General features: G+C 38.0%; 1 protein-coding gene and 1 pseudogene across 5 annotated transcripts in view; one reads left to right on the top strand and one right to left on the bottom strand.

Annotated features, from left to right (window-relative positions):
• Positions 1 to 18,377, bottom strand: part of THADA (THADA armadillo repeat containing) — a 319,657-nt gene extending 301,280 nt beyond the window's left edge. For 3 of the 4 annotated variants that reach the window (XM_082357946.1, XM_082357947.1, XM_082357949.1), the window contains exons 1-8: positions 17,975 to 18,377; positions 14,769 to 14,868; positions 14,376 to 14,470; positions 10,270 to 10,400; positions 5,652 to 5,803; positions 5,502 to 5,534; positions 5,202 to 5,250; positions 913 to 1,094 (exon numbers count right to left, since the gene is read on the bottom strand). In XM_082357946.1, the coding sequence (XP_082214072.1) occupies positions 913 to 1,094; positions 5,202 to 5,250; positions 5,502 to 5,534; positions 5,652 to 5,803; positions 10,270 to 10,400; positions 14,376 to 14,470; positions 14,769 to 14,844 (718 nt within the window). In that variant the 5' untranslated portion in view covers positions 14,845 to 14,868; positions 17,975 to 18,377. Of the gene's footprint in view, positions 1 to 912; positions 1,095 to 5,201; positions 5,251 to 5,501; positions 5,535 to 5,651; positions 5,804 to 10,269; positions 10,401 to 14,375; positions 14,471 to 14,768; positions 14,869 to 17,974 lie in introns of those variants that run through there. The other variant, XM_082357948.1, reaches the window with a different exon arrangement.
• LOC309612476 (SS18-like protein 2 pseudogene) lies at positions 17,933 to 24,106 on the top strand (annotated as a pseudogene). Its single transcript, XR_014249768.1, has 2 exons — positions 17,933 to 18,068; positions 19,432 to 24,106. The product of XR_014249768.1 is annotated as an SS18-like protein 2 pseudogene (transcript).
• The last annotated feature ends 1,957 nt before the right edge of the window (positions 24,107 to 26,063 follow it).

The following is a 26,063-nucleotide window of genomic DNA, read 5'->3' as shown; positions in this document are numbered from 1 at the left end:
CAAGAGGCACATGTTGTCTGGTTGTCTGTTTCTGTAATGTTAGCAGTTGTTGACGCCTAATGCCTACCTCAAGTCACTGGGGGTAACAAAATGGTGATATTCTAATTCTATCATTTCATTTTAACTCCTTAGTTGAAACACTTTTATAAAAAGACACTTCTTCTCCTTGATAAGCCTGTAGATTGCCTCACATTTGTCTGTTTACAAAGTAAACCTTACATCCAGGGAACAAAGAGCAACCACCAGCAGAAGACTTTGCAGAATCCTCTAATTTGGTGCATTGTTAAGTTTTTCAATGCATGTACGAAATGTAGAAAGATGTAAAAGAAATAAATTAGGATACACTACTTGGTGTTGTACTGCCATTCCTACTGTATTTTTATACTTTTTGGCAGCATTAAACATTTTTACTAAATAGACAAAAAAAAAAATAGACACTTCCTCTCATTACCTACTTGGTTTCCTGGTGGTACAGTTCATATGGACAGAAGCAACATGAGATATAAGGAGGAATAATGACCAGCCCTACAATGACCGCTGTCATTATCTGAAGGTAACACCTGCTGCTAAGGAGAAATGCATGGGTTACACTAATCTTTCCAGATCGTACCTCCAAATTTGGAAATTTCTCAAGAATTTTCTTTTGCTTTTTATAGTCTGTGGCTTTCCAACACTAAGATTGTTGGGTTTTCTTCTTTGTATACAATACACACATGCATACACGCATACACACATTTAGAAAAGTCCTTCAATGTTATCCCTTGTTGAACTGTAATCCAGAACCTTTTGCCACTTTGAGGGGCTGGGGGAGAGGAAGTTCTATATCTCAGTTAAGTATCAAATATTTCATACCATTAGTAGCAAAGTGATTGATACTCAATTGTAATCATCATTTGTATGTTTTATACTTACCATCGCTTAAAAACTTGGTAAAAATACTCAGCAATCCACACATACTTTGCCATGTAGGAGAACTCTTCAAATGAAGTCTCTGGAAACCTTGTACTTTCTGTACTAACATCACTGAAACTCTAATGCCTACCAACAAGTCATTCATCAACTGAGTTTGAACAATATGATTTCCAGCCAATTTTCTACAACAAAGAAAAGAAATTATTACAAAAGAAAAGTCAAATTAAAATGTCACCTTTTCTATCTCTCCAAAATAATCCCTCAATCAAAGGGCCAAAATCAATTTTAGATTATAATCAATATTTACGCCTCTCTCTTCCATTCCCATAAATGTTCCAGTTATGTAGACATTTATTGCAAACTTCCAACACTCTTAACTTACCTCAAAATTTTCCCATTTTCTCAGCTAATGACTAACCTCACTTCTTCTTTTTCAAGTAAAAATAACAAATCAGGAATAAATGGTACAGTCACTGTGGAAAACAGTATGGAGTTTCCCAAGAAAACTAAAAATAGAATTACCATATGATCCAGCAATCCCACTCCTGGGCATTTATCCAGACAAAACTATAATTCAAAAAGATACATGCACCCATATGTTCATTGCAGCACTACCCACAATAGCCAAGACATGAAAACATCCTAAATGTCCATCGACAGATGAATGGATAAAGAACATGTGGTACATATATATATAATGGACTACTACTCAGCCATAAAAAAAGAACAAAATGCCATTTGCAGCAACATGGATGCAACTAGAGATTATCATACTAAGTGAAGGAAGTCAGAAAGAGAAAGACAAATACATATGCTATCACTTACATGTAGACTCTAAAATATGACACGAATGAACGTATCCATGAAACAGAAACAGAATCACGGACATAGAGAAAAGATTGGTGGTTGCCAAGGGGGGACGGGGAGTGGAGGAGGGATGGATTGGGAGTTTGGGATTAGCAGATACAAACTGGTATATATAGAAGGGATAAACAACAGGTCCTACTGTATAGCACAGGGAACTATATTCGATATCCTATGATAAACCATAATAGAAAAGAATATGAAAAAGAATGTATATATATATGTATAACTGAGTCACTTTGCTGTGCAGCAGTAATTAACACAACGTTGTAAATCAACTATACTTCAATTAAAAAAAAAAAAGAATAAATGACATAATTTCTAAATCCGAACACTCCCTAACCTTGTAACTTCCTTGATCTGGCTTCCAAAATGCCAGGTGCCCTTAGATTTTTCTCCTACTTCACTATTGTTGAGCCTTCTCAGACACCTTGGCTAGTTCTTCTCCCTGATGCCTTTATGCTTGAGCTCACCGCAACCCAGTCTTTACTTCTTCTGTCCATCTAATTCATTCCCTTGATGCTGAGCTCATCTAGCTCATAAGCTTTAAATTATAGTCTATATGCTGACAATTCCCCAATTTTCATCTCCAGCCCAGACCTCTTTTTCCAATTCCAGGCTTGTGTGTGCAACTTCCTACTCAACATCTTCACCTGGATGTCTGACAGACATCTCAAACTACATGAACTTATCCACAACTCCACACCAGCTCCACCTGCTAGGATCTCTATCCTACAAGAACTTGGCAGTCATCCTTGACTTCTCTCCCCCTCATCCCATCTGTAAGAAAATCCTGTTGGTTCTACCTTCAAAATATATCTACAATCAGACCACCTCCACTGCTACTCCTGGCCTGAGCGACTCTCATTTCTCCCTTGCATTACTATTACTGCAATAGCCTCCTAACTGGTCTCCCAGCTTCTATCCTTGCTCTTCTCAGTCTATTCTCAACATAGCAGAACACAAGAGCAATGATGATATTAAAACAAAAGTCAGGGAAAACAATTTGGGGGCTCGCTCCTCAAAAAGTTAAACATAGAATTACTATATGATCCAGCCAATTCTACTCCTAAGTATATACCCAAAGGAACTGACAGTAGAGACTCAAGCAGATACTGGTATACCAATGTTTATAGCAGCATTATTAACATTAGCCAAAAGGTAGAAACAACCCAAATGTCCATCAACAGATGAATGGATAAACAGAATGTGGCCTATATATACAATGGAATATTCTGCCATTAAAAGGAGTGAAAATGATACATGCTACAACATAGATTAACCTTTAAAACATTATAAGTAAAATAAGCCAGACACAAAAGGACAAATATTATATTCTACTTATTTGAGTTTATCTAGAATATACAAATTCAAAGAGGCATAAAGTAGAATAGAGGTTACCAGGGGTTGTGGGTAAAACAACAATATATAAAAGGACAGTGAATTTTCTTTTGGATGCATTGAATTTGAGGCACCCTGTAAAACAACCAGGAGACAACCAGGAGACAACCGCTATATGAGTTGAGCTGGCTGTCTTCCCAGGAGACAACCGCTATATGAGTCTACCACTCAAGGAAAAGATCTAACTTGGAGTGATGCCTGGGAATCCTAAGTATAGAGATGGTAGCTGACACCAAAGAAGTGGATGATATTAAGCAGTCAGAACAAACAGAATGAAAAGGACAGAACTCATATTTAAGAGATGAGCAGAGGAAGAAGAGCCTAGAAGGAAACAGAGAAGGAGCTCCTGGTAAGGTAAAAGGAGACTTGGGTTAAAGATGGCACAAAGATATTACTTCTACTCTCCCACAGAACATCCCTAAACCAACAACCAAGGGATTTAAAACATAAAAAGACATAAATACACAAGGGCAACAAAAGACAACTACTAAAATTTTAGGAGCAGATGGATGAGTAATAACTGACTTCGCAGAATCAAGAAAGGTGAATCCTGAGTCAGAGAACAAGCCCAGAGCAACCCGATTTGCAGCCCCCAAAGGCTAAGAAATTGTTGGCACCAGTTGCTCCTTGATGTGGAGCTAAATGTAGGTATGAAAACAGGAAGAGTGGCTACGCTCTGAGAATGACAACTCTGGATCATACCCCCAAGCTAGTAAACAACTGGTTTACCTCCAGAGAAGGTAAAACAGTTAAGTGTCTGGACAGGAAGACAACACACACACCTAAAGCAATGATACCATATTGCAAACAGGAGAATTAGGAAAATATATGCACAATAAATGCTAACTGCCAAGATCTCAGCTTTCTTCCCTCACTCAGCAACCAGAATATTAAGCCAATGGTTTGAAAGATTCTTCCATGGCAAATCCACTACCCATGCAAAAAGACCTAAAGATACTGGCATCAAGTGTTCCCCCAAAGAAACAGCCCAGCTAGACTAGCCTACAATAAAGCCTGCAATCAACCCCAACCATACGTACAGAGATCCAAATCAACTCTCAGTGCCCCAATCTTAAATGAGTGCTCGGCCAAGGATCACCAGACTTCCAAGGAAAGCTTCTAGCAACAAATACAGTGACCAAAACCAGCAAACAGAAAAAAAGTAGGTTGGAAGAAATAGAGACCCATGTAAAGACAAGAAAACTTAAAAAAAAAAACCTTATTGGGCTTCCCTGGTGGCGCAGTGGTTGAGAATCCGCCTGCCAATGCGGGGGACACGGGTTCGGGCCCTGGTCTGGGAGGATCCCACATGCCGCGGAGCGGCTGGGCCTGTAAGCCACGACTACTGAGCCTGCGCATCTGGAGCCTGTGCTCCGCAACAAGAGGGGCCGCGATGGTGAGAGGCCCACGCACCGCGATGAAGAGTGACCCCCCCCCCCCCCGCTTGCCGAAACTGGAGAAAGCCCTCGCACGGAAACGAAGACCCAACACAGCCAAAAATAAATAAATTAATAAATAAAAATTAAATGGAGATTTCTTTAAAAAAAAAAAAAACCTTATTATTAATATCCTCAGAGAGATAACAGAGCATATTTCATCCACAAAATAAAAACAGGCTGCTATGAAAAAGGAACACTCTAGTAAAAAAAAGCTCTTCCCTTTCTCATTTATTCTCATAATAATTTATTTGATCTTTTAAAATTAAATATCAAACCTCAAAAAAATAAATTTAAATAATTACATCTAATATTAATGGAGAGGGATGTAAAGGAGCACATTCTGGACCCTTCTTAAAAATTTCCTTTGTGGGGACTTCCCTGGCAGTCCAGTGGTTAAGACTATGCTTCCACTGCAGGGGCCATGGGTTCAATCACTGGTTGGGGAACTAAGATCCCGCAAGGTGCATGGCACAGCCAAATAAAAGAAAGCAAGCAATACAATACAATTTCCTTTGTACAAACACAATGCACAACTGCAAATGTACACACACACATACACAAGCATGGAAACATGTTAACACTTGCCTGTTTTCTTCTGAGATTTCAATTAAACTCTTCTGTAGATAATGAAGCACTGAAACAAAAAGAATATAATGAAAAATCAGAAATTTAAAACTGTGAACTTTGACTTCAGCACAAGAAAATATTTTAAATCACTGCTACCCAAAATGATATCACAGAAGTAGAAATTTAAAGGGAAGGCACACCACATATGTTAGTCATCTGCAGTACTCCACCCATTGCCAAGAAACTTAAAAGAACCAGTTCCAAAATGACTTACACAAGCAGTCACCTCTCAGAATAAAATAAAATAATAGGACTTACCATTTTCAAGAAGATTATTAACACTTGATCTACCTGTGGGGGAAAAATTAACACTGGTAAGCAGTTTCAGAACCAAAATTAACATCATTTAAAACACTGATGCAACGACAAGTGTTAGCCAGAAAAAGTACTAGAAAAGAGATGGCTTACCCAAGTCTAAGTTCTCCATACAGGAAGATATATTGTCAATAACTTTCCTATAAGAGTATAGGTCAGTAGTAGTATTCAATTCTTCCTGAAGACGAGAAGTAAAACTCTGTGTAGCCTCAGTTAGAAAAAATGCAGGTAGGTCATTTAGTGAGCTAGAAAAAGAACCAAATATTAAAAATCTGACAACCTTAGAGTATGTACAAGGATATGTAGGGAGGGAGGGGAATATTATAAATGAAGAAATATTGAATGACACCTTCAAAAGTACAGCCAGGAAATTATAACATCACACCACTAGAAGACAGATCAGGAACTCCCTCTCACCTGGTCTCCCTGCTTCCATATTACCTCCCTCCCATTCTGCGGACTATCCTCAACAGAGCAGCCAGAGTGATATTACTAAAATAACATGTTATTCCTCTGCGTAAAACCATCCAACAATGTCCTTCTCAGTCAAAGCAGTAGCCAAAGTGCTTACATTGACTTATGAGACCCTACACGATCTGGGCCCAGCATTATCTCTCTGGCTCATCTTGATCCTTGTTCACTTCACTCTAGCTACACAGCCTTCCTCCATTCCAACAACATGCCAAAGTCTTTGTACTTGTTATTTCCTCTACCTGGAACTCTCTTCCCTCAAATATACCCAATAATCATTTCCTCGCCCCTTTCGGGTCAATCTCAAACATCACCCTATCAATGACACTAAACAAAGATGTCTGAAGTCACTACTGTATTTTAAACTGTAACCCTCACCCCATCCTTGGTACTCCCTTTCCCACTTCTCTGCTTTATTTTTTTTTCTCCATAGCACTCATGCCCTCTAATTCCTATATATTTTGCTTATTTATCTATCTTCTGTCTTCCTCTTAGAAGTAACCTCCGTTCTGGACTGTTTTATTCACTGTATTCCCAATGCCTAGAAGAATACTTGACACATAGTAGATAATCAATAAAAATTTACTGAATGGATAAATTAAATTTAATGCCAATTTACCACAGTTAATCTAAATTAACATTTCTTTAAAAATTTGACTCAACAGTTCTAAAGCTTTTCTGGAAGGAAAAAAAAATTCAAAAATAGAATATTCTGAAAAACAAGAGTCACTACAGAGATGACTTGTTCTAGTATATAATTAAACCATAGTATCAAACTATAGTGAATAAAAGTGTGATGTTGGTGGGTAAACAAATAGACTCAAGTCTAAAATCAAACCTTTGCTTATACAAGAACATAAAACATAATAATACGGCATTTCAAATATGTGGCGAATAATGGACTATTGAACAGTTTGGGGATAAGTAGCTCCCCACACAGAAAAGAAAACTAAGTTGGATGTCTATCTCACACTACACTCAAAACTTAATTCCAGATAGATTTAAAAGTTAAACAAACAAAAAGTATTTTCAGATAAGACAAGTAATTTTATATAATCTTGTATTAGAGAAAGCATATACAAGCTGAAACTCAGAAATCTATACAAAGGAAAATATTTGCAGGTTTGAGTATGAAAAAAATTTTTTTTAATTTTTATAAAGCAAACACCAGGAAGAAAGTTTAAAGACAAGTAACAAAATAAAGGAAGATATTTGGCACATAATCTGTATAGATCTCTTATAAATAAAGACATTCTACAGTTGGCTGCCTTCCTGCAGGCATTCCCCACACCCTTCTTTGCTGGCAAAGCTCACCTTCCACTAAGGGGCTAAAGGTGTGACACCTTTGCTTCCTAACCATTTTTTACAACGAGGGAGAGAGAAAGTATATGACCCAATCTTGACAATGAATATCGACAGGACCTTCAATGAAAAGTCTACTGGGACCTTCCACAAAATGTTTTTTCTCTCCAATAAAAACAAATGCGAAGGAGGAAATTTCCTTTTTTTTTTTCTTTTTGCCAATTGCAGTAAAGTCTATATCAGGTGCTTGTAACTGCTTTAACCCCTTGTAACTCTGAGGGAAGACAGGGCCAACACAGTGAGAGAAAGATGGAAAACATCAGGATGTTCAATGACATTTGTTGACTATTTCACCAAAACCCGAGAACTGGCCAGTATTTGATCATTTGCTTTATGACACAATAAATACACTTGCTTAAAGAAAAAAAAAATGATATTCTAACAAGAAAACATATAAAGATATGTAATCACCAAAAAAAAGTAAAATAGTCAAAATCCACACATTAAAAAATATTGACTCTTGGGGACTTCCCTGGTGGCGCAGTGGTTAAGAATCCGCCTGCCAATGCAGGGCACATGGGTTCAAGCCCTGGTCCAAGAAGATCCCACATGCCACAGAGCAACTAAGCCCATGTGCCACACCTACTGAGCCTGCGCTCTAGAACCTGCGAGCCACAACTACTGAGCCCGCATACCACAACTACTGAAGCCTGAATGCCTAGAGTCCATGCTCCACAACAAGAGAAGCCACCACAATGAGAAGCCCACACACTGCAACGAAGAGTAGCTCTCACTCGCCACAACTAGAGAAAGCCCGCGGGCAGCAACAAAGACCCAATGCAGCCAAAAATAAATAAATTAATTAATTAAAAAAAAATAAAAAATATTCACTCTCACTAGTAATCTGGAAAATGCAAATTATAACATAATACCATTTTTCACCTACCAAATTTTAAAAGATTTATAGATTGATTTTATTCAGTGTTGGAAAGATATGAAGAAAAAGGCACTCTTATTCACTTGTTAGAAGGAGTATAACATGGTATCGTGTCGAGGATTACGATTTAGCAATATCTATCAAAAATTTTGATAGGCATTAAGTTTGGTCAAGAAATTCCTCTTCTAGGAATTCATTTCAGAGAAATACACATATAAAATTATATACATAATTAAGAATATCACTGTAGCATTGCTGGAATAATGAAAACTTGAAAACAAACTATCAATGGAGAAGTGATTAATATGTAATATGGCACATATAAATTTCGGTACATCTGTATTACGTAATATCTAGCTGTTAGAAAGAATGAGGACTTTCGGTGGAAATGTAAAACAGTGTAGCCATACGGAAAACTGTTCAGAAGTTCCTCAGAAAATTAAAAATAGAATTACCATATGATCCAGCAATCCCACTTCCGGGTATATACCCTAAAGAACTGAAATCAGGATCTCAAAGAGATATTTGCACAACCATGTCCATTATTCACAATAGTCAAAAAGAGGAAGCAGGGCTTCCCTGGTGGTGCAGTGGTTGAGAATCTGCCTGCCAATACAGGGGACATGGGTTCGAGCCCTGGTCTGGGAAGATCCCACATGCCGTGGAGCGACTAGGCCCGTGAGCCACAATTGCTGAGCCTGCGCGTCTGGAGCCTGTGCTCTGCAACAAGAGAGGCCACAATAGTGAGAGGCCCGTGCACCGCGATGAAGAGTGGCCCCCACTTGCCGCAACTAGAGAAAGCCCTCGCACAGAAACAAAGACCCAACACAGCCATAAATAAATAAATAAATAAATAAATAAATAAATAAATAAAAAAGAGGAAGCAATCCAAATGTCTATCAACAGACTAATGGATGAACACAATGTGCTATATACATACAACAGAGTATTAATCAGCCTTAAAAAGGAAGGAAATCCTATCACATGCTACAACATGGATGAACCTTGAGGACATAAGTCAGTCACAGAAAGATAAATACAAATGTTCTACTTATACAAGGTATCTAAAGTAATCAAAATCATAGAAAAAGAAAGTAGAATGGTGGTTGCCAAGGGCTAGGGGGAGGAGGAAATAGGGAGTAGTTGTTTAATGGGTATAGAGTTTCAGTTTTGTAAGATGGAGAAGTTCTAGAGATCCACAGCACAACAATGTGAATACACTTAACACTATTGAACTGTACACTCAAAAATGGTTAAGATGGTAAATTTTATATTATGTGGGGTTTTTTTAACCACAATTTTAAAAAAAAGGACTATACTGACCTGAAAATATCTCTAAGACATTCCTTAGTGAAAAACAACCTACAGAGAAATATATAGAGTATAACCCCATTTACATAAAAAATAAAAACTAAAGTGTAACACACACACACTAAACCCAAAGGAAAGGCCTAGAAACACCAAAATGTCAAGTGATAACCTTTACTACGAAAAGATCGGCCAGAAATAGTGAAAAGGAAGGCTCACTTTTTATTTTGTGTACTTCTACATTGCTTAAACTTTTTACACTAAGCATATATTCCTGTATTACCTGTGTAATATAGGTAATATGGTAATATATTCCTAATATATGCTTAGGAATATATGCTTTAAACATCTGTTTAAACCAAGAACAGATGGGACACAGAAAAAACAGCAGGATGACAGACTTAAACTTAACCAATAATTGCACTACATGCAAATGGACTAAACCAGGAGTCTGCAAAATACAGCCTACAGCCTATTTTTTTAAGGTCTGTGACCTAAGGAGCCTTTTTACATTTTTAAAGAGTTATGATAAATAAATAAGTAAATAAACAAAACAAAGACGAAATGTATGAATGAAATTGCTAAGTGATATATTTCACTTCAGTTTTACCAAACCATAGAGGGAACCATAAATACTGGTACTTTTGGTCAAATTAAACATTTACAACGTCTAACTTTTCTTTTTTTCCTTACCTTGCCAAGACTTTCTTCAAGGGATTCTTTAGATTCAAAGAAAGATAAATGCCTGCTAAAATATCCAAACAACTTCGAATAGTGGGATCACACTTGCCATTTTTATTTGCCTTCTCCAGTAAGGGCACAATCTATAATCCAAAGAATTCAAAGCCATAGTAATGTTTTTCTAATATCAAGAATAGTAAAGTAACATAGATTCAAATACTTTTTTAAGTCTCAATTTTAATGTGTAATATTTTCCACTCTACACTGTTAAGGGTACTAATTTAAACACTATTTAATTTAACTTAAAACTATTTCAGTATTTATTAAATTTTTAAACCATGTCCCCAACTCCCACTTTACCCTCCAGACCCACCTTCAATGAGAAGTAGACTTGTTAATGGTTTAAGGTACAGGAATTCTGTAGCACTACTGAAAACCAATAATACATTTAATTGCTTCCCAAAAAAATATTATGCAACTTCAAATGATAAATCCTAATACTGAAATGCTCGTAAGGACAGTCTTTACATTTTAAGTTAACTTTTTAATGTGCCTGCTAAAAAGTTTTGAAGATTAAAATTAATATAAATTTTTTTTTAATTTATCTCCACAAAAATGGTATGCACAGAGAGGGCAGACAGCAGAAGCAAGAAGAACTACAATCCTGCAGTCTGTGGAACAAAAACCACATTCACAGAAAGATAGACAAGATGAAAAGGCAGAGGGCTATATACCAGATGAAGGAACAAGAAAAAACCCCAGAAAAACAACTAAATGAAGTGGAGATAGGCAACCTTCCAGAAAAAGAATTCAGAATAATGAGAGTGAAGATGATCCAGGACCTCGGAAAAAGAATGGAGGCAAAGATCGAGAAGATGCAAGAAATGTATAACAAAGACCTAGAAGAATTAAAGAACAAACAAACAGAGATGAACAATACAATTATTGAAATGAAAAATACACTAGAAGGAATCAATAGCAGAATAACTGAGGCAGAAGAATGGATAAGTGACCTGGAAGACAGAATGGTGGAATTCACTGCTGCAGAACAGAATAAAGAAAAAAGAATGAAAAGAAATGAAGACAGCTTACGAGACCTCTGGGACAACATTAAACACAACAACATTCGCATTATAGGGGTCCCAGAAGGAAAAGAGAGAGAGAAAGGACCAGAGAAAATATTTTAAGAGATTATAGTCGAAAACTTCCCTAACATGGGAAAGGAAATAGCCACCCAAGTCCAGGAGTGCAGAGTCCAATACAGGATAAACCCAAGGAGAAACATGCCGAGACACATAGTAATCAAATTGGCAAAAATTAAAGACAAAGAAAAATTATTGAAAGCAGCAAGAGAAAAACGACAAATAACATACAAGGGAACTCCCATAAGGTTAACAGCTGATTTCTCAGCAGAAACTCTACAAGCCAGAAGGGAGTGGCATGATATACTTAAAGAGATGAAAGGGAAAAACCTACACCCAAGATTACTCTACCCGGCAAGGATCTCATTCAGATTCGATGGAGAAATCAAAAGCTTTACAGAAAAGCAAAAGTTAAGAGAATTCAGCACCACCAAACCAGCTCTACAACAAATGCTAAAGGAACTTCTCTAAGTGGGAAACACAAGAGAAGAAAAAGACCAACAAAAACAAACCCAAAACAATTAAGAAAATGGTCATAGGAACATACATATCGATAATTACCTTAAACGTGAATGGATTAAATGCTCCAACCAAAAGACACAGGCTTGCTGAATGGATACAAAAACAAGACCCATATATATGCTGTCTACAAGAGACCCACTTCAGACCTAGGGACACATACAGACTGAAAGTGAGGGGATGGAAAAAGATATTTCATGCAAATGGAAATCAAAAGAAAGCTGGAGTAGCAATACTCATATCAGATAAAATAGACTTTAAAATAAAGAATGCTACAAGAGACAAGGAAGGACACTACATAATGATCAAGGGATCAATCCAAGAAGAAGATATAACAATTATAAATATATATGCACCCAACAGAGGAGCACCTCAATACATAAGGCAACTGCTAACAGCTATAAAAGAGGAAATCGACAGTGACACAATAATAATGGGGGACTTTAACACCTCACTTACACCAATGGACAGGTCATCCAAACAGAAAATTAATAAGGAAACACAAGCTTTAAATGACACAATAGACCAGATAGATTTAATTGATATTTATAGGACATTCCTAGGTTTAGGACAAACCTAGGGAGACAAAAGACCTGTATGCAGAAAACTATAAGACACTGATGAAAGAAATTAAAGATGATACCAACAGATGGAGAGATATACCATGTTCTTGGATTGGAAGAATCAATATTGTGAAAATGACTATACTACCCAAAGCAATCTACAGATTCAATGCAATCCCATTCAAATTACCAATGGCATTTCTTATGGAACTAGAACAAAAAATCTTAAAATTTGTATGGAGACACAAAAGACCCCGAATAGCCAAAGTGGTCTTAAGGGGAAAAAAACGGAGCTGGAGGAATCAGACTCCCTGACTTCAGACTATACTACAAAGCTACAGTAATCAAGACAATACGGTACTGACACAAAAACAGAAATATAGATCAATAGAATAAGATAGAAAGCCCAGAGATAAACCCACACACCTATGGTCAACTTATCTATGACAAAGGAGGCAAGGATATACAATGGAGAAAAGACAGTCTCTTCAATAAGTGGCGCTGGGAAAACTGGACAGCTACATGTAAAAGAATGAAATTAGAACACTCCCTAACACCATATACAAAAATAAGCTCAAAATGGATTACAGACCTAAATGTAAGACTGGATACTATAAAACTCTCAGAGGAAAACATAGGAAGAACACTCTTTGACATAAATCACAGCAAGATCTTTTTTGATCCACCTCCTAGAGTAATGGAAATAAAAACAAAAATAAACAAATGGGACCTAATGAAACTTAAAAGCTTTTGCACAGCAAAGGAAACCATAAATAAGACTAAAAGACAACCCTCAAAATGGGAGAAAATATTTGCAAACTAATCAACGGACAAAGGATTAATCTCCAAAATATATAAACAGCTCATGCAGCCCAATGTTAAAGAAACAAACAACCCAATCCAAAAATGGGCAGAAGACCTAAATAGACATTTCTCCAAAGAAGACATACAGATGGCCAAGAAGCACATGAAAACCTGCTCAACATCACTAATTATTAGAGAAATGCAAATCAAAACTACAATGAGGTATCACCTCACATCAGTTAGAATGGGCATCATCAGAAAATCTACAAACAACAAATGCTGGAGAGGGTGTGGAGAAAAGGGAACCCTCTTGCACTGTTAGTGGGAATGTAAATTGATACAGCCACTATGGAGAACAGTATGGAGGTTCCTTAAAAATCGAAAAATAGAATTACCATATGACCCAGCAATCCCACTACTGGGTATATACCCAGAGAAAACCATAATTCAAAAACACACATGCACCCCAGGGTTCATTGCAGCACTATTTACAATAGCCAGGTCATGGAAGCAACCTAAATGCCCATCGACAGATGAATGGATAAAGAAGATGTGGTACATATATACGAAACAAATATCGTATATTAACACATATATGTTGGACATAGAAAAATGGTACAGATGAACCGGTTTGCAGGGCAGAAACTGAGACACAGATGTAGAGAACAAACGTATGGACGCCAACGGGGGAAAGTGGCGGGTGGTGGTGGTGGTGGTTTGATGAACTGGGAGATTGGGATTGACATGTATACACTGATGTGTATAAAATGGATGACTAATAAGAACCTGCTGTATAAAAGAATAAATAAAATAAAATTCAAAAAACAAACAAACAAAAAGGTATGCACAATTATTTCATTATCCTACCTATATACAGCTGCAATAGTGGTGGAAGCCTAAGTATGGCTTCCTTTGCCACTCTGAATAAAAAGATATCATACAATGAATAGAAAAAACAAAACAATCCCTTATTCTTTAATGATACATTTATATTAAATAATTAGGAGCCAAAAATTATCAGTTAATTTTAAAAGTCCACAATAGCATGATAACCTTCAAGATGCACTCATGAATATCAAATCAGCCTTACCTGTTTAACATAATGGATCTGTGACACTCCATCAGTGAGTTGTACACAATGTAACAGCAAAGAAGCTAGATTCTTCCCTTCTACATCAGCCAAAGCTACATAACACACACACAAAAATTTCTTCAGTGATTTAACAACATATGGATATGAGTTTGCGTTTGTCATGTGTTCTATAAAATTTAAATATTTATAAACAAACAAAAAAAAACCTGGCAGAACTTAGTTTGAAGATAGAAGTTTAAGAAAACCATTTTACAACCAAAACTGAATGTAAAGAACATGGAATAATTAAATACCAAGAGTTTGAACATTATGTGATATGGAGTCCCAGAGATAAATATACTGTTTGCAACCTAAAAAAGAGATCAACAAATGAAGTCAGAAATCACTTACATCTCAAAGTTTCAAGGTCCTGATGACAAACGGTCAATGAAGTAACTTGCATTTCTTTCTTCTTCTTTACACCCATTTTAAATAGAATTAACAGTAGTCACTACAAGAAAGAAGAGTTTTAAGACACTAATGCACTAAAGACCTCAGTACCACTGACATTTTGGGCCGGATAATTCTTTGCTATAGAGTGTTGTCCTGGGCACTGTAGGATATTTAACACATCCTTGGCCTCTACCCACTAGATGCCAGTAGCATCCTCCTTCCTCTAAGTTGTGACAACCAAAAAATGTCTCTAGTCATTGCCAAATGTCCCCTGGGGAGCAAAGTTGCCACAGGCTGAGAACTACTGATCTAAGGATTTCTGCTTTGAAAAACTTTTTTAGACTCAAGAAGAGTTTATTAACGTCTAAAGTTACTTTTACCTACCCAGTCTTTATATTTTAAAATACAGCAAACCTTCATTTTAGTAATAACAAAAAAACCAGCATGGTTTTTCAAAAATAAACTACGCATACCTAACCTCCGTTACTTCTTAGACTGACAGATCAGGAGGTATCATGAGATGCTATATCTTGATTTCTGCAAAATATTTGATAAAGGAAACTTTCACATACTATCCTTGTGAGTTTGCTTTTAGTTAACGAACAGTTTGTTTCAGCTAACAAGGTTCATAATGGGCTGAACAAATGTACTCAAAGGATACACACTAATAGTACCATGCGGTCTGAAGACAAGCCACTAGGGAAATGCCACACAGGGCTCTTTTCTTGGTGCAGTTAGCATTTTTAGCAGTGTTTATAATGTAGACATTAGAGGACATAACATGGTGAATTTATAAAAGACACAAAGGTGGGAGCACATGTTGGATGATGGAATTAGGATTAAAAAATAACGACCAATAAACTGGAATAAATTTACCAAGATGAAACAGAAATAAATGTAAAATGCTGCATTTGGATTAGAAAAATATAATCTAGAAATACAGGATGGGGAGGTGGGGGAGAAAATATGTGATTTGAAACAGCTCAATATGTGGTTTGAATATTATGTGAGCCAATAGCACAACATGACTGTTAAAAACCACATTAGAAGTCAACTAGACCAAGGGAATGCCTGATCCCTTGGTCATCTTCACAGGTCAGGTGACATGTGGAGCATTAGGTGCTATGCTGGTGGCCATATCTTAAGGAGCCATAGCAAATGATGGAGCTTCCAAGGAACAGCCAGATTTCTGAAGGGCCAAGAGAGCACCTCCCTTCAGAGAACAGTTCAGTTAACCAAAGGTGTTTGGCCTAGAGAAAAGAGGACTGGACGAGTGCCTTAAAAGAGCTGCTGTTGTTGGGAGGACTGCTTTGGAGAAAAAGGAATAGATGTCTTCTGTCTTTTTTTTTTTTGGCTGCACTGCGTGGCTTGCGGGATCTTTTCCCTGACCAGGGATTGAACCCAGGGCCACGGAGTGAAAGCACCAAGTCCTAACCACTGCACCACCAAGGAAGTCCCAGATGTCTTCTATCTGAGATGGCTATAGAATTTGTAGATGTCTATAGAATTAGGAAATGTCAGTGCAAGCTTCAGGGAGGCCAGTTCCAGCTCAATACAAAGGAAGAACGCTATGGTTCAACTATAAAATGTTCTGCCTTTCAAAAGAGAATTTCCCAACACTGGGAATATCCAAACAGAAATTGAATTAACCTTTCCACCTGTACTCCTGCAATAACCTCCCAACTGGTCTCCAAACTTCCATTCCTCTTCTGAAGAGTCCATTCTTTTCACAGTCATCAAAGCAATTTTTTTCAAATCTAATTACTCTCTTTCTTAAAACTTTCCAAGGGCTTTCATTTTCACTTAGAATAAAATCCAAATTTGAGACTTGGCCTTCAAGGCCCTAAATAATCTGGCCATGCTTTCCCCGGCAGTTCATCTCAAATTAATCTTCTCTTCACCATCTAGGGGACTTTGCACTTCCTGATACCTCTGTCTGTTAGGTTTATTCCACCAAATCTTTCCAAGGCCAACTCTTCATCATTCAGGTCTCTTCTCAAATATTACCTCCTCCAAGAAGCCTTCCATGACCACTCTATCTGCCACCACTCCTACACACATACAGACCATTTCTATTGCTTTATTTTCTTCATAGTACTTACTACTACATGAAGTTACAGGAACTTGTTTATTTGCATATTATCTGTCTCCCCTAGTAATAAATTCCATGAAGGCAGCAACTTTAATCTGTTTTGTCCACTGTTTTAACTCTCAATTCCCAAAACAGTACCTGGCACATATTAGGTGCTTAATAAATATTTGATGAATAAACAAATGAGTTAATTAACAAACATTTGTCAGTGATGTTCTAAAAGGTATGTATACTTTTAACAGCAGCAAGTGGACTACCTGTCATCTTAAGTAAATTCTATATCCAAATGACAAGCTAGTCCTGACACTGAAGAACCTTTGGTCCCTTTGCTAAGTAAGAAATCAATACAGCAATGAAATGTGAAAATCCACTTAACAGAAAATGGTAATAAAAATGGACACAGTTAGAAAAGCATTGACAAGGTAAGAATCTGAAAAGTGACATGATTAGATCAAGGGGAATATCACTGGGGATCACTTCCTAGGTAAGTCACCAATATACAAAGCTTAGAAGGAATAGAGACAGACAACTGGGAAGGCTATTCTCTGGTGAATGGTGAGCAAATCTGCAGCGGGATTTGATCCTGGAACCCTCAAAACTGCACAAAGAGGTCTGGTGCTTATGCGTGCTCAATGGATGTCTAAACGTTTGTCCTGAAGAACTGGGCCTCCCAATAGCGGTAAATCCCGTGCCCACCTTAAGGTACTGCTTAAGTGGCCAGAAGATGCTCAGTAAATTATACTCCTCCTGGGTCCCACTGGCTGCTTTCCTTCTGATTGCTGCTTCACTCCCATCTACAACTTTCTGACTGACTCCCACAAACATTATCTGGGCAATTTCCCAACCACGTGGAGGCCGGGGAATGACAGGTAAAAAAAAAAAGTGGTTAAAGTGCTATCTCCATGGAGACCTAAGCGACCGGAAATCAGTTTCAATACGGCCAAATTCTCGCGTAACTGAAGGACGGGAATTGGTGAATATCGCCTGGCGGCCCTAGCAAAGTGGCCGAGCCGAGCGGTGGAGAGTCGAGCGCTACCGCGGATGGGGCAAGCAGGACGCCTGGGAGCCAAACCTCGTTCCCATGAGAGTCTGAGAAGAGTAGCAGCCGTCAGGACGAGTCCCGGAAGCTGGTCTAGTTCTACGGTGTCTCCGTGGCTCACAGCGTGGTCTGTAGTCGACTACCGAGTCGTAGGCAAGGGGAGGGAAGCAAGAGGACCTGGAGGGAGAATCATCGCGAGAATTGAGCCAATGAACTCCTCCAATCAGGAGTCCAGAGAAGTGGTGATGTCACCGGAGAACCGGTGTTAGTGAGTTTGGTCAGACCCTACTTTAAAGAGTGCGCGCGGTACCTCACTTGAACCGCTAGGGCGAGCCCTGCCCGCCTCCTTGGCCTTAGGGCAGCTTTGACAGTGACCTCCACACCCCTGAGTCCCTGGGAAGCACTTTTGCCTTAACCCAGACGTTCCACCCTTCTCCCTCTCAGCTTCCTCAGCGCAGAGACAGAGAGAAAACTGCCTCCGGGCCTCTAGAACCAGGAGCCTGACGACTTTAGAGCCTGTGAGAGGGGGTAGGGGATGGGACGGGCAGTCAACTGAAGCCACAGTAAGAATTTTGACGAAGATGCGAAGTACTGAAATGAACTAACGTATGCCACAGTGCAGGTATTCATTCAGCAAACAGTGCTGTTGTCGGAGCCGTTACCAGGGGCTAGCCTTGAAAGTTATACTATTTAGGATATATATATTACGCAGAAAACCAAATTATCAGATGGTTCGGCCCTTTAAAAATACATAAATAAAATAAGTAGGTGCCAACCTCTACTCTAGGAGCTGGGACGGGGGTAAGATCAAGAAATAGACACGGAGGTTATGTTCAAGTGCAATTAATTTGGGAAATACTGAGAAACATTCCAGTTCCCCAAACCTTTAGTCAGATTGATGATTTTAAGTTTTTAATCATTACTTTTCTGAATTTTATCTCACCTTCGTTTGTTTTTCTTTGTAGTTTTATCACCTGTGTATGTATCACTAAACAGATCTTATTTTGTTTGATATTGAGCTTTGTATGTGGAATCGTTTGTTTTCTCCAGGACTTTGCTTCTCTCAGCATTGCTTTTGGCATCCACAGAAAAGCGGATCCGTGTAGTTCTTTCATTCACTGTTGTATAGTATTCCATTGTTTAATATACCGCATTTATCCATTCTAGTCCTCTGGAGATTTGGATCGTTTCCATCTTTTGCACTAACAATGCTGCTGTGAGGTGTCTTTTACATGTCAGCTGATGAGTGTGTGTAGAACTTTCTCTACAGCAATTTTTTTCTAATTTTGACTGGGACTGATAGTAAGAAATACATTGTACCTTAAACCAAGTACACCTAAGTACTCACACATATATAACTGAAACAAAAATTTCGTGAAATATTTGTTATTCTACAAGTGCTGTGTGCTCTGATTTTTTTTTTTTTTTAAGTTGTGGTAAAATACACATAACAAAATTTACCACCTTAACCATCGTTTTTTTAAAAAAAGGAGAAGAAAGAAACAACAGGCTCAAGGTGGAGCCACTATCCCCCAGGACAGCAAACCACGACTTAATGGCAGTTTCAGCCTGTCTCAAGAACAGAATATCTGGAATTGCTTATCAGCACTAGAGAGGTAATCTCACCTGAAACAATCCTTTCTTTTCCTTTACTCATAACTTCCTTGTCCCACCCCATTTCTATAAAAGCTTTCCATTTTGTACCACTGAAGGAGTGCCTTCCTATTTACTAGATGGGATGCTGCCTGGTTCATAAATCATTGAATAAAGCCAATTAGATCTGCACATTTAGTTGGTTGAATTTTGTTTTTTAACACCATTTTTAAGTGTTTTCCTTTTTTAAATATATGTTTCAGTCTCACTGAAGGAACTTCGTAACGATCAATGGATTACAACCCTTTTTAAATTTTGGCCCAACCATTTGAAAGTAAGGGGCATTTGAGAGTAAGACGTTGTGAGTCTTCCCCCAACAAAATTAGAGCATGAGCTAGGAGGCAAACAAACACAATTAACATGTATGTGCAAAGGTGGTAACTGCCATAGAAAAAACGGGGAATAGAAGATGAGAGTGAGGGGGAGATCTGTTGCCATTTTAAATAGAGTGGTCAGGGTAGGCTTCCTGGAGTAAGGATTTGCAAGAGATGTGGATACCCTGAGGAAAAGCATTCCATGTGGAGGGAACAGCCACTGCAGAGGTGTCAGGGCAGGAGCTTGGTGTGGAAGAACAGCAAGGCGGCCAGTGTGGCTAGAGCCAAGCCAGCAAAGGTATAGGTTATAGGGAATGAAACAAGGGAGTTTCAATTATGTAAACCCTTACAAGGACTTTTACTCTAAGTGAAATGGGGAGTCATTTTGAGCAGAAGAGTGATAGGATTCATCTGCATTTCAAAAGAGTCCCTGGAGCTACTTTGTTGAGACTAGACTTTAGTGGAAGTGGGAAGACTTCCCACTTCAATGAGTGAAGAGGCTATTGCTATAAACTAAGCAGGCAAGATGCTGGTGGCTCAGACCAGGAAGGTAGCAGTGGAAAGTGTGAAGAGTGGACAAATTCAGGATATGATTTGGAAGTAATCCAACAGGATTTTCTGAAGGATGGGATATGGGGTATGAGGAAAAGGGTCAAAGATGATTCCAAGGTTTCTGACCTGAGCAACTGGAAGGATGAAGTTGCCATTCATAGAGTGATCAGGGCAAAAGTTTGCTTGGAGTGGATTTGAATGGGTTTAAAAGAGACTGGGGGGAAAGAAATTGACAGTGACAAGATCAAGCAGAGACAATGGCGGTATAGTACACAGTGGCAAATAAATGGAGTGGTAACTCCTAGAGGAAATAGAGGCAAGAGAAGGTTCAGGTTTTAAAGACTGAAAGAGTAACGTGTTTGGAAAAGTGTTTTTTTTTTGGAGTCAACTCGCACCACCAACTTGAGACCACTTTAAATTCTCCGCTTGAGTCTTTTCAGAACACAGCATGAATTTGGGCCATGAACCTTTTTTTAAGTAGCTATATATTTTATTTGTAAAAATGTAGTCCAAGGGAATTTTTAAAGAATCAGTAATCCTTGATATATGAAAGTATAAAAGAAAACACTTAAATGGCATCTTATGGTAAAAGTGGACTACATAAAATCATGAAAAGTAATCAGTATATCTGTGTTTTGTTAAGTGTAGTTTTACTTTAAATATGTACCTGTTAAAGCAGCATTTTCCCTTCAAGTAGGGAAGGGAATATTTTTATAGTTATTTAATGACACATTTTCACACATAATGATTTTTTTAAGTTCTTTTACATTTGAAAGGATGTTTGAATAATTAAAATTTCACCTTTTAAAACCACAAAAAAGGGATTTAATTGCCTACTCATTTAATACTTGTTCATAAACTTCACTCCAATCAAAGTTATCTACTATAATAGGTATTGTTTTCCATAACTGAAAATCTCAATGGAGTCTGTCAGTCTCAGAGTCACCCTTACATTCTAAAAAACACACTTTATGATAATAATCTGCCAGTAGTGTATGGTGATTTACATAATTAAGGAATCCCTCCTAATAAGCCCTATTTAATAGCTTCATGTCTAAAATGAAATCCAAAAGCATATACTAGAGTACGAATATGAATATTTTATTGTTTGTTAATATAAGATGATATTTTCTGGCCAGGAGTCTCTCATGAGGTTGCAGTCATCCAAAGGCTTAACTAAGGGTGGAGGATCCATTTCCAAGATGACTTAACTCAGTGGCGCTTGTTGTTTACAAAAGGCCTCAGTTCCTCCCCATGTGGGCCTCTCCCCCAGGCTGCTTGAGCTTTCTCACAGCATGGTAGCTGGCCTTCCCCAGAAAGAGCAAGGTAGAAGCTTCAGTGGCTTTTATGGCCTAGCCACAGAAGTCCCATCTCAACAATATCGCATCGATTACAAAGTTCAGTCCTATTCACTGTGAGAGGGGACTACACCAACCCATAAATGCCAGGAGGCCAGTATAATTGGGGGGCCACTTGGGAGGCTGGCTACCACAGTCTATAACACATCTACAAATTCCTCTTGATACTTAAAATGTACTGACTAATGGATCACAACTAAGGAATGATTTATTTACGAGTTGTTTGATTATAATTTCCACAGTATATCTTAAGGAAACACTAATGCTCATGTGTTCTTACAAACTTATTTGCCTTTAATGACATACATGTTCAAAAAAGACAGCCACAGAATTTAAACATAAAACTAGGTTTACTAGATGCACGAGGATCCGTGGGGCCTGAGACTGGGTTTCAACCTGGCTTCCCAGGATGTTGGTAGCCTTCCTACCAGACTGGCTGAGAGGCAGGGCAGAAGTCAATCAAAATGATCCAGTGGGTCCTAGAGGAGAATGACCAGCTGATCTGCTGTATCGTGGAGTATCAGAACAAAGGCCAGGCAAATGAGTGCACCCAGTACCAGCATGTGTTACACAGAAATTTCATTTATTTGGCTACTATCACAGATGCCAGCCCAACCACTGCTTCAAAAGCAATGGAATAATCTTCCAGTTGGCTGTTGTGAGGTGTCATTGAATGTAATTCATTTCCTATGAAGTAGAATCTTTACCATCTCAACTGCTTGAAACATGAATGAAACTTCTGTGACTCTCAGAAATGTGAAGAAAGCTACTAAATTAACTGTATTCTCAATGTAAATATTTATTTTAAAAATTAAGCAGATTCCCTAAAAAAAAAAATCAAAAAAAAGTTTGTTAGGTTTGTTATGAGTGAGGCACATTTTAGATGTTCTTCAAACTTTTTCTTTCTTTTTTTATTTTATTTTGATTTTTAAAATTTTTATTTTTGGCTGCGTTGGGTCTTCGTTGCTGCGTGCGGGCTTTCTCTAGTTGCAGCGAGCAGGGGGCTACTCTTTGTTGCGGAGCACAGGCTTCTCATTGCGGTGGCTTCTCTTGTTGTGGAGCACGGACTCTAGGCGTGTGGGCTTCAGTAGTTGTGGATCGTGGGCTTAGTTGCTCCGTGGCCTGTGGGATCTTTCAGGACCAGGGATCAAACCTGTGTCCCCTGCATTGGCAGGCGGATTCTTAACCACTGGGCCACCAGGGAAGTCCCAAACTTTTCCTTTCTAAAGAACTCTGATCTTATCCCTTCCCTACTTAAAAGCACATGATGGCACTCTTTTATGTATTCTTTCTTTCCTTCCCCATACACTAGCCTCCAACTTGTGGGACCTTCTCAGTATTCCCTGAAAGCACTGATCTTTCATGCACTGTGCTCTCTGCTTGGAAGGTTTTTCTTGCTTTTTATTTTTTTCTTTAAGATTTTTTTTTTTGATGTGGACCATTTTTTAAAGTCTGTATTGAATTTGTTACAATATTGCTTCTGTTTTATGTTTTGGTTTTTTGGCTGGGAGGCATGTGGGATCTTAGCTCCTGACCAGGGGTAGAACCCACACCCCCTGCACTGGAAGGTGAAGTCTTAACCACTAGACCGCCAGGGAAGTCCCTCGGAAGGTCTTTCTGATTCCCACCCGCAAAACTTCCTCACACTTGAAGATACATCTCACATGTCACCTCCTCAGTGAAACCTGACAAGAAATTCTTGTTTTTACTGCCAGTAGTTTTGTCTCAGCATTGTCACTTTGTCGGGACATGCTAGTTATTTGTATGCTTGTCAGTCTTCCTATTAATTTCTGAACTTTTCCAAGACAGGAGCCATCTTTAGGTCCTTATTGACTAGTACAGTGCCTAGCGTGAGTAACTCAGCAAATATACTTGTTGGGTTAGGATAATAGACCATCAAGTTCTTTTCCAGTGTTAATGTGCAATGATGCTTACCTTACCACTATGTGGCAGCAAACTACAGAATTATTTCCACCTTTCAATAAGGAGTTCAGCCAGGATGAATGTTCACCAGACAATGGTTTTTCTGGGAGTAGAATTACGGAGGCCCTCACTTTCCATGTTGTTTATTTCTGCACCATTTGAATGATAGCATATTTTTTCATGTGGAATATAGAATTCATCCAGAAAAATACATAAAACAAATACTTACAAATAGATTTTAGCTTATTAACTTCTACCCAAAGTGTGTTAGAATAGCTTGTCAGCTCAGTTTAAATGCTATATTTATTTTGAAACATACATTCAAATAGAAAATTACTTTTTTTATGAAAATTGCTCAATATTGTGTTTTTAAAATTCATAGTGCTGCTTATACTTTTTACCAAAAAATCAAATATTTAAACTTTAAAAGAAAATTTCAGTGAGTAACTTAAAAATTAAGTCATAAGGAAAATAGTTATAAAATAATATGACCCGGAAATATTAGAATAGCAAATCATATATACATTATGTTTACAACTTGATAAAAAAAATGTGGATACTGTGAATAAGAGTTGGAAAATAACGTGTTTTGAAAAGCAGTTAATCAGGCTGGTAACACTATGAGTGATCTTTTTTTCTTCTTAAACTTTAGTGTAACGCTAGTTTAATAGAGTTTTCTTTTAACGCTTGTTTTTGTAGGTTGTAGAGTTGCTAATTGGAACACCCTCAAATTACCAAAAAGTTAATATTTTTTACCAACTGAATTTTATTATTGTCATTTTGAAGAAAGGCAGCAATTGTGTTGGGCACAGATGGAAAATCACAAAAATTTTAAATACATAGCATCATCTTTGATTAAAATGCTTTTGAAAAGAAAATATTTTTTTTTTATTCTTGTTGCAAAAAGCAGTCTTATTTCCCCCACATTATTCTGCCATCCCAAAACATCTATCATTTGGGAGCCCATGTATGGACTATATCTGAGAAAGACCAATGAGGAAGATTTGCATCACCCAGTCCATATGGCAATCCCAATTCTCAGTCCTCTCCAGAGGAGGGGACTTGTAGATACCTACCACTGTTTCTTTGGGACATCTGGAGAAGAAATCTCTAGCACAGGAAGAGATGGAAAGTTTAATATAAATTTTAGAGAGTAGGACTCTGCTGGGTCCTGCAAGGGAAGAAAACAAAGTTTGTAAAATATAGAATCTCTTGGAAAAGGTAAAGATTGTGTTAAGTTTGTTTTCCTTTTTTAAGTATAGTTGATTTACAATATTGTGTTAGTTTCAAGAGTAAAGCAAAGTGATTGATTCAGTTATATATATTCTTTTCCATTATAGGTTATTACAAGATATTGAATATAGTTCCCTGTGCTATACAGTAAGTCCTTGTTGTTTATTTTATATATAGTGGTGTGCATCTGTTAATCCCACACTCCTAATTTATCCCTCCCCCCCTTTCCCCTTTGGTAACCATAAGTTTGTTTTCTTAGTGAGTCTGTTTCTGTTTTGTAAATAAGTTCATTTGTATTATTTTTTAGATTCCGCATATAAGTGATATCATATAATATTTGTCTTAGTCTGACTTACTTCACTTAGTTTGATATTCTCTAGGTCCATCCATGTTGCTGCAAATGGCAATATTTCATTTTTTATGGCTGAGTAATATGTTCCATTGTGTGTGTATCCTGAGTAATATTCTATTCCCCCTACACACACATACACCACATCTTCTTTATCCATTCATCTGTCAATAGACACTTAGGTTGCTTTCACGTCTTGGCTATTGTAAATAGTGCTGCCATGAACATTGAGGTGCATGTATCTTTTCAAATTAGAGTTTTCGTCTTTTCTGGATATATGCCCACGAGTGGGAATTATGGATCATATGGTAGCTCTATCTTTAGGTTTTTAAGGAACCTCCATAGTGGCTGCACCAGTTTATTATTTGCACACTTTTTGATGATGGCCATTCTGACTGGTGTGAGGTGATACCTCATTGTTGGTTTTGATTTGCATTTCTCTAATAATTAGCAATGTTGAGCATCTTTTTTTTTTTTTTAAAGCTTTACATTTTATTATTTTTGGCTCTGTTGGGTCTTCGTTCCTGTGCGCGGGCTTTCTCCAGTTGTGGTGAGTGGGGGCTACTCTTCGTTGCGGTGCATGGGCTTCTCATTGCGGTGGATTCTCTTGTTGCGGAGCACGGGCTCTAGGCACGTGGGCTTCAGTAGTTGTGGCTCGTGGGCTCAGTAGTTGTGGCTCACGGGCTCAGTAGTTGTGGCGCACGGGCTTAGTTGCTCCCCGACATGTGGGATCTTCCCGG

This window comes from Balaenoptera borealis (genome assembly GCF_965194805.1).
Source record: "Balaenoptera borealis genome assembly, chromosome: 15".
Taxonomy (NCBI): Eukaryota; Metazoa; Chordata; class Mammalia; order Artiodactyla; family Balaenopteridae; genus Balaenoptera; species Balaenoptera borealis.
Note: the sequence above shows the minus strand (reverse complement) of the source record. Positions and strands in the feature narration are given on the sequence as shown.